Source organism: Culex pipiens, chromosome 2 (assembly GCF_016801865.2).
Source record: "Culex pipiens pallens isolate TS chromosome 2, TS_CPP_V2, whole genome shotgun sequence".
NCBI classification, from domain to species: domain Eukaryota; kingdom Metazoa; phylum Arthropoda; class Insecta; order Diptera; family Culicidae; genus Culex; species Culex pipiens.
Genome location: NC_068938.1, coordinates 17,076,981 through 17,093,587, shown reverse-complemented (window position 1 = coordinate 17,093,587; position 16,607 = coordinate 17,076,981). Strand labels below are relative to the sequence as shown.

Here is a 16,607-nt window from a genome sequence, read left to right as displayed (position 1 = left end):
TTTTTTATGCTTCCAGGAATGTAGGCAACAGTGTTTTGTTGCCCTAGGATCATGTCCAGGAAATGACCCCAGAGTCCCCCATCCCAGACGGATTTTTAAATTATATTAAATTATTTTGAATTAAAATATTTGATGTTAACAATATTCCTCGAATTTTTTCGTCTTCACATCCAAATTTTTCATACACCAAGGAATGTAGGGCAATTAATTTTGCCAAGAAGCAGTGTCCAGGGTAATGTTAATTGTTCGTTTTTTAGTGTTTTGGAAGCTCTCTTAAAAATTGTTCCGGGATAGACCATGACAAGTGTATCCCGCAAGTCCGCCATAAAGAATGGCCGCCATAGCGCTATACACATTATTCCCCGGGATAAACCAATCTACGGGATAACTTTTCCCAGAAGGATTTTTAAATTTATTAAATATTTGAATTAAAATATTTGATGTTACAATATTCCTGGAATTTTTTTCATTCAAATCCAAATTTTCATACTCCAGGAATGTAGGGCAATAAATTTTGCCAAGAAGCATGTCCAGGTAATGTTAATTGTTCGTTTTTTAAGTTTTGGAATCTCTCTTAAAAATTGTTCCTGGGATAACCATGACAAGTTATCCCGCATGCCATAAAGATGGCCGCCATAGCGCTATAAATTATTCCCGGGATAACCATCTACGGGATAACTTTTCCCACCTTCGACACTTTCGAAAAAATGAAATTCTGTGAAATTTTCATGAGCATGAGCATGAGAGACCACCCATGGTTGTCCTTCTCCGTTGCTGAACAGGACCATAATATCCCATCAGCACAACCGGTCACACGCTTCAACGATCAAATGATGTTTCCCTTATCAACAGCATGCATGAATGCGCTGAAAAGATAAAACATCACGATCATCAAAACTAGAGCCGGTGCGAATAGGAAACAGTCGTTGGCCACCAACGGCGCCCGCCATGTCAGTTTGTAGATCTCGAGGGAATGGGACGGGAATGTTAGTTAGCACAGGCTGCTACCAAGGGTGGGTTCTATACGATATCCACACCCCCGCGTGTGCCGGAAAACTACTTCTACTTGGGATTTTGTTAGTGGGTAAGGGTAATGGCCAGGATTCAACATAGAGGATGATGATGCGACCCAATAATCAATAAATTTTGTTTAATGGTGTGATGTATTATGCATTCTCAAGGCAATCAGTCGGAGTATGCGGATGAGACTATTCCCGGTTATTTGGTGTTGAGTTTAGCATAAATGATTCAATCTTAGACAGCCGGCTGTGGAAAGATAAAACCAACTAAAATGCGAAAACGCGAAACCGCCCGGATCGAAATTCACGCACAATCGGGGGGACAACAAAGACGGAAACGGCAACGAAAATCCTGCGTGAGGACCGCGACGCACACCGTTCAAATTCTCCAACGCAACTGTCAAACATCCCGAAACCGCCCGGATCGAAATTCACACACAATCGGGGGGACAACAAAGACGGAACGGCAACGAAAATCCTGCCTGATGACCGCGACGCACACCGTTCAATGAAATTCTGTGAAATTTTCAATTAGATTAAAAAGATTTATAAACTTTTAGCATTTCTAGGCATGAATCAATACATAATTATTGATTTTGAAGATAAACGAGAGCATTCGATGAATTTTGGCAAGAATGCTAAGAGCAGAATGGGGGGAGGGCAAAGAGGTTGGGGGCGAGAGCAGCCTCAGCAAGCTGTGCATTCCGTCGCCCCCGAAGACCAAAATTTGTTCCTGAAATTTAAATTGAAATTATTGCATCTCGCTGCCTCGTCCCGGGTGGGACGAGGGATGAGGGCAACTCTTTCAACAGTTTGGAATTGGATACGACGTAACTCTTTCAGAAGCGCTCGCCGCGAATGCGACGAGCTAGTTGGATGTCCTGATTGTTTCACAACCACGGCTTGACCCACGAGAGGCTTTTCAGCAGGCATCAGGCGCGCGCCTCAACTTGTTGATGCCTCGTCCCGGGTGGAACGAGGGACGGGGAGTGAGGCAACTCCGAAGAGTTGGGAAGTCTTCACCCCCTACCACGAAAGATCCTAACGGTCCGGCCATCGAGAGGCAACTGGCTGACGGTGATGACGAGAAGGCGATGTGCGCTTCTTTTCCAGTTCTGGTCCCTCTCTCTCCTGCTGCTGCTGCTTTGGTCTCTCTCCTGCTGCTGCTGCTCTGGGCTGAGCTTTCCTGCTGCTGCTGCCGGTCCGACGTCTGAGACGTGAATGTTGGAATGAAAACTGGCGCACTTTCTTATATATGATTTCGGCCCGCTACTTCCCCTCCTTTTTCGCGACCGACACTCGGTCGCGTTGCTCGGATGATTTTCCCCTCAAAATAGGTACTTGACATTCCCGTCCGTGAGTGGGAAGCGCTCATTTTGCTTGCAAAATCTCTGCATTTTGAAAACATTTTAAAACATTCAATTGTTTCAATAGTAAAACTATTTTGCCAACAATGAAAGTTTTATAGCAAATTGCTGAATAATTTTCGAATCGAATGGAACCAAAATCGTGCCGATTCGATTTGAGGGAAGGAAGATATAAGCGATTGACGGATGACGCAATATTCCAGGGCCTTCGGCCCGGGTTTTTTGGAATGACACCCCAGTACCTTCGACAAAGACGTAAGTCTACGTCAAAACAAAAAACAAATTTAAGATCTGCATTTGTTACAGCAACATCAATAAATTCAACGTCACTGCAGCAGTGGAAACTTCCACGCTCGGGTTGACCTTGAACCACTCACTATTCACTGACAGATCGCAACCTGGTCCCGTAAGTGCCCGGCTTGTTGACAAACCGTTTGTGCTTGCGATCTTGCTGTTCCTCGGGCTGCAGTACATCTTTATCGCGACGGACTGCCCCACCTAAAGCTGGCCAGGCGGATTTTGACTGAGGATTTCGAATTGAACGGCGGCGTTCAATTTGAGTCAGCTGAGGGGTATGCTGCCAACGGTAACTAACTAATTTGTTTGCAGCTTCTCGAATGGGCACTTTCATCGCCAAAGTGACCTTGGTCAGGCTACTGTCCAAGTTTCGGTTCGAAGCTACGCAAGGGCTGAAGGTTGAGTTTGCCCTTACGGTGATTCCGCTCATGGCGAAGTAAAGAAAGAAGAAAGATGTGCAAATAAAGTTTGATGTATTCACTTTTACGACTCAAATCATCATTCACATAACAATATGACTTTGCAAAATTAATTCAGATAGTAAGCGAAAGTCACACCAGAAAAGTACTCGGCTAGTGTTGACTTGTTGACAACTTTTATTCCAATATTTACATTCTCAAGTGGCTATCCAGAGAGTATCTATAAATGAATCTTCCGACAGCCGGCCTATAGTCTCCCGTAACTCATCGCGTTCAGTCGTCCCCCCAACGATGATAATTTACTCGCTGCTTCTTATCGGTACCTCGATCTACCTGATCCTCCGGTACATCTACTCGTACTGGGATCGCCATGGCCTGCCGAACCTCAAACCGGACATCCCGTTCGGGAACATCCGCGCCGTCGCCCTCAAGCAGGAATCATTCGGCGTCGCGCTGAACGCCCTCCACGCCAAAACCACAGGTCAACTGGTCGGAATCTACCTACTCTTCCGACCGGCGATCCTCATCCGGGACGCTCACCTGGCCCACCGCATCATAACGTCCGACTTCAACTACTTCCACGACCGCGGTGTGCACTGTGACGAGAGCTCGGATCCCTTTTCGGCGCACCTGTTTGCCCTGCCCGGGAAGAGGTGGCGCAGCCTGAGGAACAAACTGACTCCGACCTTCACCGCCGGACAGCTGCGCGGTATGCTGCCTACGATCTTGACCGTTGGGAGGAAGTTTCAGGATTTCTTGGAACCCAAGGCGAAGCGAGGGGAGGTGATTGAGGCTAGAGATTTGATATCGCGCTTTGTGCTGGAGATCGTGGCGTCGGTGTTTTTCGGGTACGAGATTAACTCGATTCACGATCCGGAGGATTCGTTCCGGACGGTTTTGCGGTCATTTCGGGAGGACAATCACGTCACAAATTTGAGAACGGTTGGTGCGTTTTTATGTCCGACGTTGCTGAAGGTCAGCCGGGTCAAAACGGTACCTGAGGTGGTGGACAATTTTGTAAACAAAATCATTAGGGAGCAGATCGAGTTTCGCGAGAAGAACAACGTAACGAGGAAGGATTTCATCCAACTGTTGATCGATCTCCGACAGGAGAAGAGTGATTTTGGACTTTCGTTGGAACAGTGCGCGGCCAATGTGTTTTTGTTCTACGTAGCAGGAGCGGATACCACAACGGATGCCATCACCTACACGATCCACGAGCTGACCCATCGACCGGATCTTATGAAGAAGGTTCAAGCAGAGATCGACGATGCGCTTGAGAAGTCCAACGGTGAAATCAACTACGATGTTCTTCACGAAATGAAACTTCTAGACAACTGCGTGAAGGAAACCCTCAGAAAGTACCCGTTCCCAATTTTAAATCGCGAGTGTACTCAAGACTATCAGGTTCCAGACTCGAAGCTGATCATCAGGAAGGGAACTCCGGTGATCATACCGCTGCAAGCGTTCGGAATGAGTGAGGAGTACTTCCCGGAACCGAATCGATACCTTCCCGAGCGATTCGATCCCTCTACAAAGAATTACGACGAAAAAGCTTACATTCCATTTGGAGATGGTCCGAGGAATTGTATTGGTATGTTTCGTGAAGCTTCTTGGAAAACTTAGACCTCACTTCTGGTTTTTCTTTCCAAACAGGTTCCCGGATGGGCAGTGCCGTTTCGAAGATCGGCATCATCATGCTGCTTTCGAAGTTCAACTTTGAGGCGACTCAAGGTGCGGAGATAGGCTTTGCTCGGGCCCAAATTGCGCTGGCTCCGGAGAATGGCATTTCACTTAAGATATCCAACAGGACTAGTAACTCGATATAATGTAGCTTTATTCTTCTTAAACAGCAATCAATTACTCAGTCCGAACCAGCTTGGCAGGAAGCACTCTTCCCCAGCAAGCACTCCACCAGGAACAAACTCAAACAATTTCGTCTATTAGAACTAATTTCTCGGTAAACTTTTCGCATTCACCTTCACAGAAACCATCTCAAATATTTACCCTCAGTTCACCTTTTCCACTCTTCCCCCCGAAAACTTTGCAGCTAAACTGTCGAAAATATTGCGCCCCAGGTTGATGATCAGCAGGCCAACCTGCTGTTGTTACACTCACTACAGTATACAAGAAACCTTCCGTTTTCTCATATGGAAAAACCACGCGACAACAAGCCACCCACAAAAGAGCAACTTTGCTTTTCAGTCAGTGCTTGTGTGTGTGTGCGCATCGAAATGGAGATGCATTTTCTTAGTGGTTTCGAAGCAAACGGGGAAAGTTTTCTAAGAAAGAAGGTAGAGTTGCTTCTACTGGAAACGAGGACACAAAACAAAGTGGAAACTTTTTGCAACCGTACAGAGTAAAAGCTTGTAATTATTTTTCCTGGTTTGAACTTTATGTTCTGCTTTCTAAGCATGGCATTTTTAAAGTAGGGAAATTTTCCTTTGGGAGGAAATAATTATTTATGTCAACTTATACTTTGTCACTTATAACCTCTTTATGTTCTTATAGATTGTTCGTTTTGTTCTTAATAGCTTGTGAGAAATTATCGAAAATTTGGCATTTTTTTAAGATTTTTTATTTTGTATTTTTTTTTTTGAAAGATTTTTGTTTTGGGTTTTTAGTGACAAAGCTCCAAACCAATTTGTGAGTTGTTCAAACAAAATGGGAAGGTTAAAGTTCGAAAATCTGTATCTGATGGATTTGGTGTTTTTGACACAGTTGAAGGTGATAATAAGGAATTTTGGAAAAAATAAATAAAAATAAGTTGGATTCCAGGATTACTTTTCTGTTATTATCCAAATTTTGTGATGCGCTTTTAGGAAAAAAAAAATACAAAAAATATTTTTAAAGTTTGTTGCAATTAAAAATTCTTTATGAAGAATAAGCACTCATTCAATTATTTATTTCCGAAAACCTTGGGATTTTTTTTATATTTTCTTAACTTTACTTTTTTATATAAAAATAAAAAAATGTTTTTTATTGTCATCTTAGGCCACTGCAAAAAAATTTCAAAGATTTTGTCCCTCGGCTCTGGCCGGGGTCAAGGGAAGGGGGCAAAAAAAAATATAAATATTGAAATAACAAGCCATAGTTTCAACATTTGCATGTAAAAAGTGTTTTAAAATGCAATTTTACACTAGCTCAGTTGTTTTGCAATCAATAGTTTTCAAAAAATGTAAGATTTGACGAAAACAACAATTTTAGCGAAAAAAAAAACACTTTGCGATTATAAACATAGACAACTTTCATAGTTCAAAAGAATTTTAAATCAACCCAAACATGCTAAAAATGATTCTAAACGCAGGAGAATGCATTTTAAATTTATTTCAGCTGATTGCACTTCTATTTCCATTGAAATTTTGAAGTTTTTTGAAAACATTTTTTTTGCCCCATGGTGTTTTGGACCAACTTTGAAATTTTTTGAAATTTTAGAATCAACATTAACTTTTTCAAATAACTTTTAAAAACCAATTCTGACATTTATAAATTTCAAAATAATCATTATCGAAAAGAGCACAACATTCCCTTTAAACATAATTATTAACTGTTTTTTGCGAGTTGTTTTCCTGCTTTCTTTAACAACCAACTTGATTTGCATCCATTGTGATAAATGGCTTATACACAGCAGAAAGGATCCCCCAAAATTCTGTACTGCACTTTTTAACTACTGTCAATAAAATAAAGAAATGACTTGAATTGAATTAAATGAAAAAAAAAAACCATTGAAAATCGAACCAATAATTTCCAAGATATCGCAGAATGAAAAATGAGGGCTAAAATGGACAAAAACTTTTTTTTGACAAAATTTTAACTTTAGAAGGTGTAAGAAAATACCAAACATTGTCCACATAAAAACTACAATCGAATATTATACATAATGTTTTCATCAGGAGGGTAAAATTTTTGGACTGTTAAGAATTTGATAGCAAATAATTTTTTATTTTTTTTTTATTTTGTTCGCTGTATTCAAGATAATAAAAGTAAAAATTGAAGTGAACATTCGACATATATTTTTTATACTGTTTACTTATTTGTAAATTTAAACACAATCATAGAGAAAATATAAAAATGGACCTTCAAAAAAACTGGATTCCCTTGGATAAAACTAAATGAAATTTAAAATATTGAAATGTTAAATTTCTATTAAAAGACCAAAATAAATTTGAATTGCAACGTTTCAAAATTAAAATTAAATAAATCGATATAAAATATTAATTTCTAAAAAATGAATCTTTACTTCCAATTGACAAAATTTTATTCACATTTTTTATCATTCAAATTTGAAAGTTCAAGCATTATGGCTTAGTTTGGAAAAATAAAATTAAATTACTAATAAATATTTATCCCGCCTAAAAATAATTTCCAAAATTATAATAATACTAAAATATATTTAAAAAATTAAAAAAAAAAACCCAAAACTCAGGGTACATAAAAATTGCTCACATAGTAAGGACTAATTTAAACAATCGATTATTGACGAAGTTGTGTAACGTTTACTAATATTGCAGTTGTAATAAAATGGGGCACTTTCGATTTTTTTCTATTCACAAATCCGAAAAAGACGAGAAACAGCCGGGTAAAATAATTTTCATCAATTCAATGATTAAGTTTTGAATATTATCCAATTTTCATTTGTTTTAAAATATTTTCAGTGTGAATTCTTAATTATTTATTTTAAAAACAATTAGTTATTTCTAGGACTAGTGAAATGCCGCGAAATTTTGAATATTTCATCGATGAATCGCTTCTCAGTACATTTAAACATTATTAATTTTATTTCAAACACTTCACAAGATTTTTAAGAAATATTTCGGATGTAGTTTCCAAACTAAACAAACATTGCTTGTCAGATTTAGAACTATTTTTTAAAGATATTGTTCATTAAAATATTGTATGAAACGCTGAAATTGATTCCACATTTCCAGCAAAATTTATTTATTCCTCAAAATTCCAAAAAGATTGCAAAAGAACATTATTAAACACTACTATGGAAGAAAACGCAAAAAAAGTTGTTTGTTGAGCATTTGCTATGTATTATAATTTTCTGCAATTATCTACTGCTTTTATGAGTTTTGCCTAAAATTTATTAAAATATTCGAATTCCCCTTTTATTGAACTTAGGAAAACAAATATTTTTTTTATATTGTTAGTTGAATAGCACTTGTTTAACTACTTCTTATCTCAATGAAATTAAATTAAATTTGCTGAATCATAAATTTAACTGACGGATATTCTTAAAAAAAATTCAAAATAAATTAAATACATTTTTTTTTTCAAAATAATTATTTGTGTCAGGAGATTATATCTGCTACTAACTTTTAAAACAATTTTCTGTTCATAATTATGCTAAAAGAGCTCATTTTTACATTTATTTTGAGCAGGTTTTAGAGTACCGTTAAATTGCCGTGAAATTCCAATGTTTTGTAATTGGCATGCCTTGAAATTTCGATTTTTTGTCCGTGAAAAATCACTAGCCCTAGTTATCTCGTAACGGAGGGGTAGTAAGACCCCTTACATTTTTTAACTTTCGAAAAAAGACGTGTTTTCCAATAATTTGCAGCCTGCGTTCGGAATTTGGTGTCAAAGTGACTTTTATGTAAAATTGGACGCATGATTTGATAGCGTACTCAGAATTTGGAAAAAAAGTTTTTTTATTGAAAAAAAGAAATAGTTTCAAGAATTCTGCCATTTGTCGTTATTCAACTGTAAAATTGTGAAATTCAATGTTCTTTACGAATCTGCAATAACCCAGAGAATATTTTTTTTTTCACTTGGATCAAAATGTTTCATTTATAAAAGCTACTCAATTTTCATTTCAATTTTCTTTCACTTCATGCTCCACAAACCATCTTTCCTGAAACTAACACGATTATAACTAATGTGCTAAAGCCAATTCACACTTGCATGAAATGATGTTCCCCTCCCTCCCACACCTTATCTTATTCTTCCCGGCAATCAAAGAAACTTTGAATAATCAAAAGAGTGTGAAATTACACGTGTGTGACGACGCCCTTTGAAAGGGGTGGTTGGAAGGAAGCACAGATTAAAAGGTAGCAACCACGTTAGAGGTGGGTGGTTTGGTTGCCAACCCCAAGATTCCTTGATTAAGATGTGTGTGTGCGTGTTAGGACGAAAAAGGAGGGGGGAGCGGGTGCCATTTGTGGAATGTTGGAATTTATCACAGCACAGCTTGTGTCGCAGAGATATAAAAGCTTCTGCTACTTTTGCTAAAGCTTTCCCCGCCGCCTTAGAAGGCAAATTTGTAGGAATTTTACAGGTGTCGAGTTTGTTGGTAAAGTTTTCTCATTAAAATTCTTCTCGCTGCAAAGGCAGGCAGCAGCGAGGCATCCTCGGGGTAGGCGTGTCAGTTGATTAAGGCAAACGGAATTATTCAGTAGATTTCGGGAAAGTTATTTCGAGGCCTGTGAAAATCCTCCTCGAGGTAAAAATTCAATAACAATAAATATCGCTGTTGTTCGATGAAAAGCATGACGAGTTTACCTAACGACAGAGATGTTTCAGCAACTGATACAGAGTCGCTTTATTTGCCATAGAAATTGCTCGCTAATGGCTTTTCTGGTGATGGAGCGAAAAGTTCCTCTTAACACCCATTAGAAATGGGTCACCAATTCACAGCTTTCGCTCTCTTTTATTCATGTCCCGATAAATAAAGTCATCCAAAAGACAAACTTTCTCTGTTTGGTTTATGCAACCAAAAAAAAAGGAAACGAGATCGTAAAATAAAAGCAAATCAATACCACCTAAACTGTATGAGGGGCGGTCATTTTTCTTCTCCACAAGGGGAAAATCCTCCTACAAATCGGTCCCGGATAGTCACGGACGGAAAAGGTCGAACGCCGAGTGAAAAACTAATCACCTTATCGATAATCTCGCTCTCTTTCTCTCTAGAGAGGGGAAAGTTGAACCTTCACGTTCGGCGTCGTCGGTTGGGCTCTACGGAACGCTATAAATAATGCATAAACTTATCGTTTGCTGCCGATTCGAGCACTCCTGGACCTGGTTGATCGTGAAGAGCTGGCGACCGTGAAGTTTATGGGTGTGTGAAGGAGATAGAGTGACTTGATTTTTTTTTATAATTATATTGAACGAACTACAGTCCAGACATGATTATTCGAAGGCCTTGAAAAAAATTCACATTGGATAATCATGAAAAAAAAAAAACATTTTCTCGTTGTCTTATTTTTTATGGTCGAGCTTAAGTAACTTACTCTTAAATGATTTAGAATTTTTAAATCCAGGGTGGTGGCCAAAATGGCGGTAATAAGGTCGTTGCAAATATTTTTTGAAGTTTATGTTCCTCGGCTCAAACCAAAGTCGAGGGGGGGGGGCGTATTCTACAACCTTTCCTTCAAATCAGTTCAATGAAAATAAATGATTAAATTTTAAAAAATATCGATAAATTGATATAAAAATCTGTGAGTTCAATCATTCTTTGAAACAGGAAAAGATCTAATAATTAAATACGAAATGAATTTCTGTGAGTTTCTCACATTTTCAAACTGAAGCAGTGTTTTAATCAATATGAAAAATTTTGTTTTTGTTTTTCAAGCTTTGAGATTTTTTTTTAGCAAGGGAGCAGTTCTCTACGGTATCGGTATTTTTTCTTTAATTTTAATTTTTGTATTTTTTATCCGGTTGAAAACTTTTTGGTGCCTTCGGTATGCCCAAAGAAGCCATTTTGCATCATTAGTTTGTCCATATAATTTTCCTTACAAATTTGGCAGCTGTCCATACAAAAATGATGTATGATAATTCAAAAATCTCTATCTTTTGAAGGAATTTTTGATCGATTTGGTGTCTTCGGCAAAGTTGTAGGTATGGATACGGACTACACTGGAAAAAAATGTTACACGGTAAAAAAATTTTTGGTGATTTTTAATTTCACTTTTTGTTACTCAAACTTGATTTGCAAAAAAAAAACACTTTTTTTATATGTTTTAGAGGACATCAAATGCCAACTTTTCAGAAATTTCCAGAATGGGCAAAAAATCTTTGACCGAGTTATGATTTTTTGAATCAATACAATTTTTTTCAAAAAATCGAAATATTGGTCGCAAAAGTTTTCAATTTCATTTTTCGATGTAAAATTGAATTTGCAATTAAAAAGTACTTTAGTGAAATTTTGATAAAGTGCATCGTTTTCAAGTTATAGCCATTTTTATGTAACTTTTTTCAAAATAGTCACAGTTATTGATTTTTTTAAAATAGTGCCCATGTTTGCCCACTTTTGAAAAAAAATATTTTTGAAAAGCTGACAAAATTCTCTATATTTTGCTTTTTTGAACTTTGTTGATACGACCCTTAGTTGCTGAGATATTGCCATGCAAAGGTTTAAAAACAGGAAAATTGATGTTTTCTAAGTCTCACCCAAACAACCCACAATTTTGTAACGCCGATATCTCAGCAACTAATGGTCCGATATACAATGTTAAAATATGAAACATTCGTAAATTTTTCCGATCTATTCGAAAAAAATATTTTCAAAATTTTGAAATTAAGAATAGTGTTTTTTTGCAAATCATGTTTTAGTGACAAAAAGTGAAATTTAAAATCACCAATTTTTTTTACCGTGTATCATTTTTTTCAGTGTAGTCCATATCCATACCTACAACTTTGCGGAAGACACCAAATCGATCAAAAAACTCCTTCAAAAGATACAGATTTATGAATTTTCATATATCATTTTTGTATGGACAGCTGCCAAATTTGTATGGAAAATTATATGGACAAACTAATGATGCAAAATGGCTTCTTTGGGCATACCGAAGGCACCAAAAAAGTTTCAGCCATATTAAAATATAAAAAAAAATCGAATGATCGAAATCTCAGAGAATTGCTCAAGGGGATTTGTTTGAATTATTTCAAGAGATAATTTTCATATATTTTCATGATAGTTTTTCAGCAGCATTTGTAAATTTTAAACTTATCAAATTTTTTACAAAAAGTTTGTCGATTTTTTGTAAATTATTATGCTAACATAAATTTAATACTAATCATTCGGCAAAATTTCATTTTACGAAACTACTTTTGGCGAAACGAAACATCCGGCAAAACGACTACAAGGGGAATGTTCCAGATTCCTTGCTTAACAAAATTTCTGATGTTTACAGTTTGCATAACATTTAAAAAAAGAAACTAATATTAAAAAGACAAACATAAAAATAGTATCCAATCATAATTTTCAAATTTGTGAAATTTTTCCTTCATCTTTATTTCACGAATTTCGTGTCATTTTTAATTCAATAATGCAGTCTAAAAAAATCGATTTGAAATAGCAACTAATAATATCAAGCTGTTAAACTGATCTTGAATGAAAACATCATTTTTTTTAAATAACAAGGTTCAGATTAGTCTTGCAATTTGTGAAAAAAAAAAAAATAAATATTTGTACGAGCTTACGTGATTCTAGTTTCTGTATCTAAGTTTAAAAAATTAGCATTTTTGAAATTTTGCAACATTGCTGTGAATATTTGAATTTTAAAATTGAGTGAATAATGGCTGCCTTTTCAATTATAAATTTAGCTCAAAACCACATTATTTCTGAAAATAATTTGCCAAAAATATGGCAGTCAGACAAACAAAAAAAAAACGACCTTTTGATTATTTCGAAAAATAAAAATTTAAAAACCATGACTATAAAACAGCGTAATATTCATCAGGAAATGGTGACAGATTTTGTGTGAAAAAAAATGTGTTAAATGTGTACATCACGAATTGGTGAATGTTCATCAGTTTCTGAAGAATTTTCATCAGGTTCACATTTTTAAACATTTTTTGGGTATATTACTCAAAAAAGAGGTAAGATTCAATCAACCACATTTTAAACATTCCAAAATTCAACTTTTTTTTTGCTGTGTAGCATGTAATTCTATCAAGCACCTAATGTTTTAATATCAGCATTTTGAAGACCAATAACAGTTTCTCAAAGGCATTTTCAACTCAAATTGAGTAATTAATGACTTAGTAGGAAGTGAGCAAGCATATTTCCATTAGAAGGTTTGCAAAATAGTTTGTTTAAACAGCAAATTGGACGTTTCTGTTAAAATGTTTAAATTTAGCTTTCCAAACTTTATTTTACACACATTTCGAATAAATGATTGTAAACCGACCGGTTGACCTAATAGGAAAAGTCATGAAATTTACGATCTGTTTGCATATCAAGGACTATATTTTTTAATAAAACTCAAGAACATCCTATCAAAACTACATTAAAAAAAAATATGTTAAAAATAGTAGTATATCGTTAAAATTAAATTCATAAAGGAGAATGGGCAAATTTGGTCCAAGGATGTACACGAACGGGACCAACTTTTTTCGAAAGATCTCGCCGAGACATGAAAAAAAGTCTTCTGGACCAACTCTCTAAACCCCGGGGTTCAAAAGTTACTAGTTGTTGAAGTTTGAGCATTTTGGGTTAAAATGTACAAAAAATCGTATTTTTGCTATTTCTAAAATCATTCATAAAATCTCTGTTTCATTATGGATTTCAATTTTCTTGACTTCATTCGACGCGTATCAGCAAAAACTATGAGTTCTGATATGTCTTAGCATGATTGAAACATGATTTCTCTTGTTTTTATCCGTTTGAACCGTTTGTGCAAGAGGCATCCCATAGAAACAAGTCGAAACTTCAAGGATTTGAAACCGGGTCCAACCCAGACTGCTTCAGTGAGTATGGAAAGCTTCAGTGCAATGTTGTAACAACTTATTGGGATGGTCTGAGTCATCCGTGAACTCCTTGGAGTTAAGACCGGTGAGTCTACCGCCGTAACAAGCAAGATGTCGGCGGTTTTTGACCACGGATCATACCCGCATGGCTTCAGACAGAATGGTAGACTACTATGCTGATGTGTTGGAGTGTCCTGGGTTCTCCTAGGACTCCGTGGAGTTAAGATCTGTAGGTCTACGGCTGTTACAAAGACTCCCTGGAATGGTCCAGAACATCCCAACATAACAGCAATACAGTCTGCCATACTCACTGAATCTTTGCGGTTATGGTGCGCGGTTAAAAATCATCGAGCTTTTTCTTGTTACAGTGACCCAAATATCTAAACTCCAGGGAGTCCTAGGATGACCAAAGACATCCCAACACATTAAGAGCGAGTCCACGAGCAAAGCATACCCATCTCGCATCGACCTCACCAATCTGCCTGAAGTTGTCAGGGGTTGTTTGTACATATAAAACTAGCATCTGGCCAAAATATGAGCACTCTAGGTCAACGGGAAGTGGGGCAAATCGGGACACAAAGTTTGAAGGTTCAAAAACGTCAAAAATCGTAAAAAGGCTTTAGCTTGGGCAAAATTCAATTTAATTTAAAAATTCAAAATGCACCTGAAAGGGCTTAAAAAATGCAACAAAATGCAGGATAGAACACCCCGATTGGTTGAATCTAAAGGGAGTTTTTGACATTTTAGTGAAAAAATAGCAAAATTTTCAAACTCAAATAAAAAAGTGTTCCATCCAGATATCAACTCGGTTCGACCTGCAGCTTGTAGGGGACATCTGGGACTACCATCTGAGACTGAGAACGCTTTGGGTAAGGCAGTTTAACATATTAAATAGACACTTTTACTTTTAGTGAATTTTTTGGTTGTAAATTTTTGCTCGGGGGACCCCTTAGATCCCATTTTCTGATGATAATTTTATCATATTCGTGTTCCTGAGACAATTTCACAATAGAAACATGCATAAAAATGTTTGTTTTCATCCATTTTAACCCTTTAAAAAATGAAAGTTAAAAAAATCTTCGATTCACATTTATTGAAATTCAAGTTCGTTTCCAAGGATACTAGATGACACCAGAAAAAAAGCAGCATCTCAATTTTTTTTAACTTTCATTTTTTAAAGGGTTAAAATGGATGAAAATAAACATTTTTATGCATGTTTCTATTGTGAAATTGTCTCAGGAACACGAATATGATAAAATTATCACCATAAAATGGGATCTAAGAGGTCCTCCGAGCAAAAATTTACTACCAAAAAATTCACTAAAAGTAAAAGTGTCTATCCAATATGTTAAACTGCCTTACCCAAAGCGGTCTCAGTCTCAGATGGTAGTCCCAGATGTCCCCTACAAGCTGCAGGTCGAACCGAGTTGATATCTGGATGGAACACTTTTTTATTTGAGTTTGAAAATTGTGCTATTTTTTCACTAAAATGTCAATAACTCCCTTTAGATTTAACCAATCGGGGTGTTCTATCCTGCATTTTGTTGCATTTTTTAAGCCCTTTCAGATGCATTTTGAATTTTTAAATTAAATTGAATTTTGCCCAAGTTACAGCCTTTTTACGATTTTTGACGTTTTTGAACCTTCAAACTTTGTGTCCCGATTTGCCCCACTTCCCGTTGACCTAGAGTGCTCATATTTTGGCCAGATGCTAGTTTTATATGTACAAACAACCCCTGAAAATTTCAGGCAGATTGGTGAGGTCCAAACGACGTCCCATACAAAGGGGTATGCCCTGTTCGTGGACTCGCTCTTAACAAAGCAGTCTACCATACTGTCTGAAGCCATGCGGGTATGATCCGTGGTCAAAAACCGCCGACATCTTGCTTGTTACGGCGGTAGACTCACCGGTCTTAACTCCAAGGAGTTCACGGATGACTCAGACCATCCCAATAAGTTGTTACAACATTGCACTGAAGCCTTCCATACTCACTGAAGCAGTCTGGGTTGGACCCGGTTTCAAAACCTTGAAGTTTCGACTTGTTTCTATGGGATGCCTCTTGCACAAACGGTTCAAACGGATAAAAACAAGAGAAATCATGTTTCAATCATGCTAAGACATATCAGAACTCATAGTTTTTGCTGATACGCGTCGAATGAAGTCAAGAAAATTGAAATCCATAATGAAACAGAGATTTTATGAATGATTTTAGAAATAGCAAAAATACGATTTTTTGTACATTTTAACCCAAAATGCTCAAACTTCAACAACTAGTAACTTTTGAACCCCGGGGTTTAGAGAGTTGGTCCAGAAGACTTTTTTCATGTCTCGGCGAGATCTTTCGAAAAAAGTTGGTCCCGTTCGTGTACATCCTTGGACCAGCTCCCATACAAATTTGCCCATTCTCCTTTATTGAAAAACTATTCTGACTGATCTAAGAAAAGAAATCTTAATATATTCAGGTCACTCTATTATGCACTATTGAAGGAGTTTTTACCGTTTTGTGTGTGTGTGTTTGTGTGACTAAGCCAGCTTCCATGAGAAACTTGTGCTACGTGATTTACGCGCTAGCTGAGCTGGTGACCGTAGCTTTTTTTTGTTGCAAACTTGACCATCGTAAAGGATGTTGTGGAAATAAAAAAAACCAACAAGGATCTTTGATGGTGATGACTCTGGTGGTGACACCGCTTCGTTCGGTTTAAATTGTTGTTTAGTTTTTTGTGTGGTGAAACTTTTCAAGGTTCTTTTTTTTTCTTTAAGACAAAAGTGCAAAACTAAAAACTTTAATTTTTAAGCACTGAGGTTCGTTTGG

The 16,607-nt window shown here is 36.9% G+C and overlaps 2 protein-coding genes across 8 annotated transcripts in view; one reads left to right on the top strand and one right to left on the bottom strand.

The window, feature by feature from the left end:
• Positions 1-16,607, bottom strand: part of LOC120419474 (uncharacterized) — a 402,142-nt gene that overhangs the window by 273,090 nt on the left and 112,445 nt on the right. The gene's annotated exons all lie outside the window — the stretch shown is intronic.
• On the top strand, positions 3,350-4,941 carry LOC120417717 (cytochrome P450 6d3-like). Its single transcript, XM_039579868.2, has 2 exons — positions 3,350-4,696; positions 4,759-4,941. The coding sequence occupies exons 1-2, from the start codon at positions 3,394-3,396 to the stop codon at positions 4,929-4,931; spliced, it is 1,476 nt and encodes a 491-aa protein (XP_039435802.1). The 5' UTR covers positions 3,350-3,393; the 3' UTR covers positions 4,932-4,941.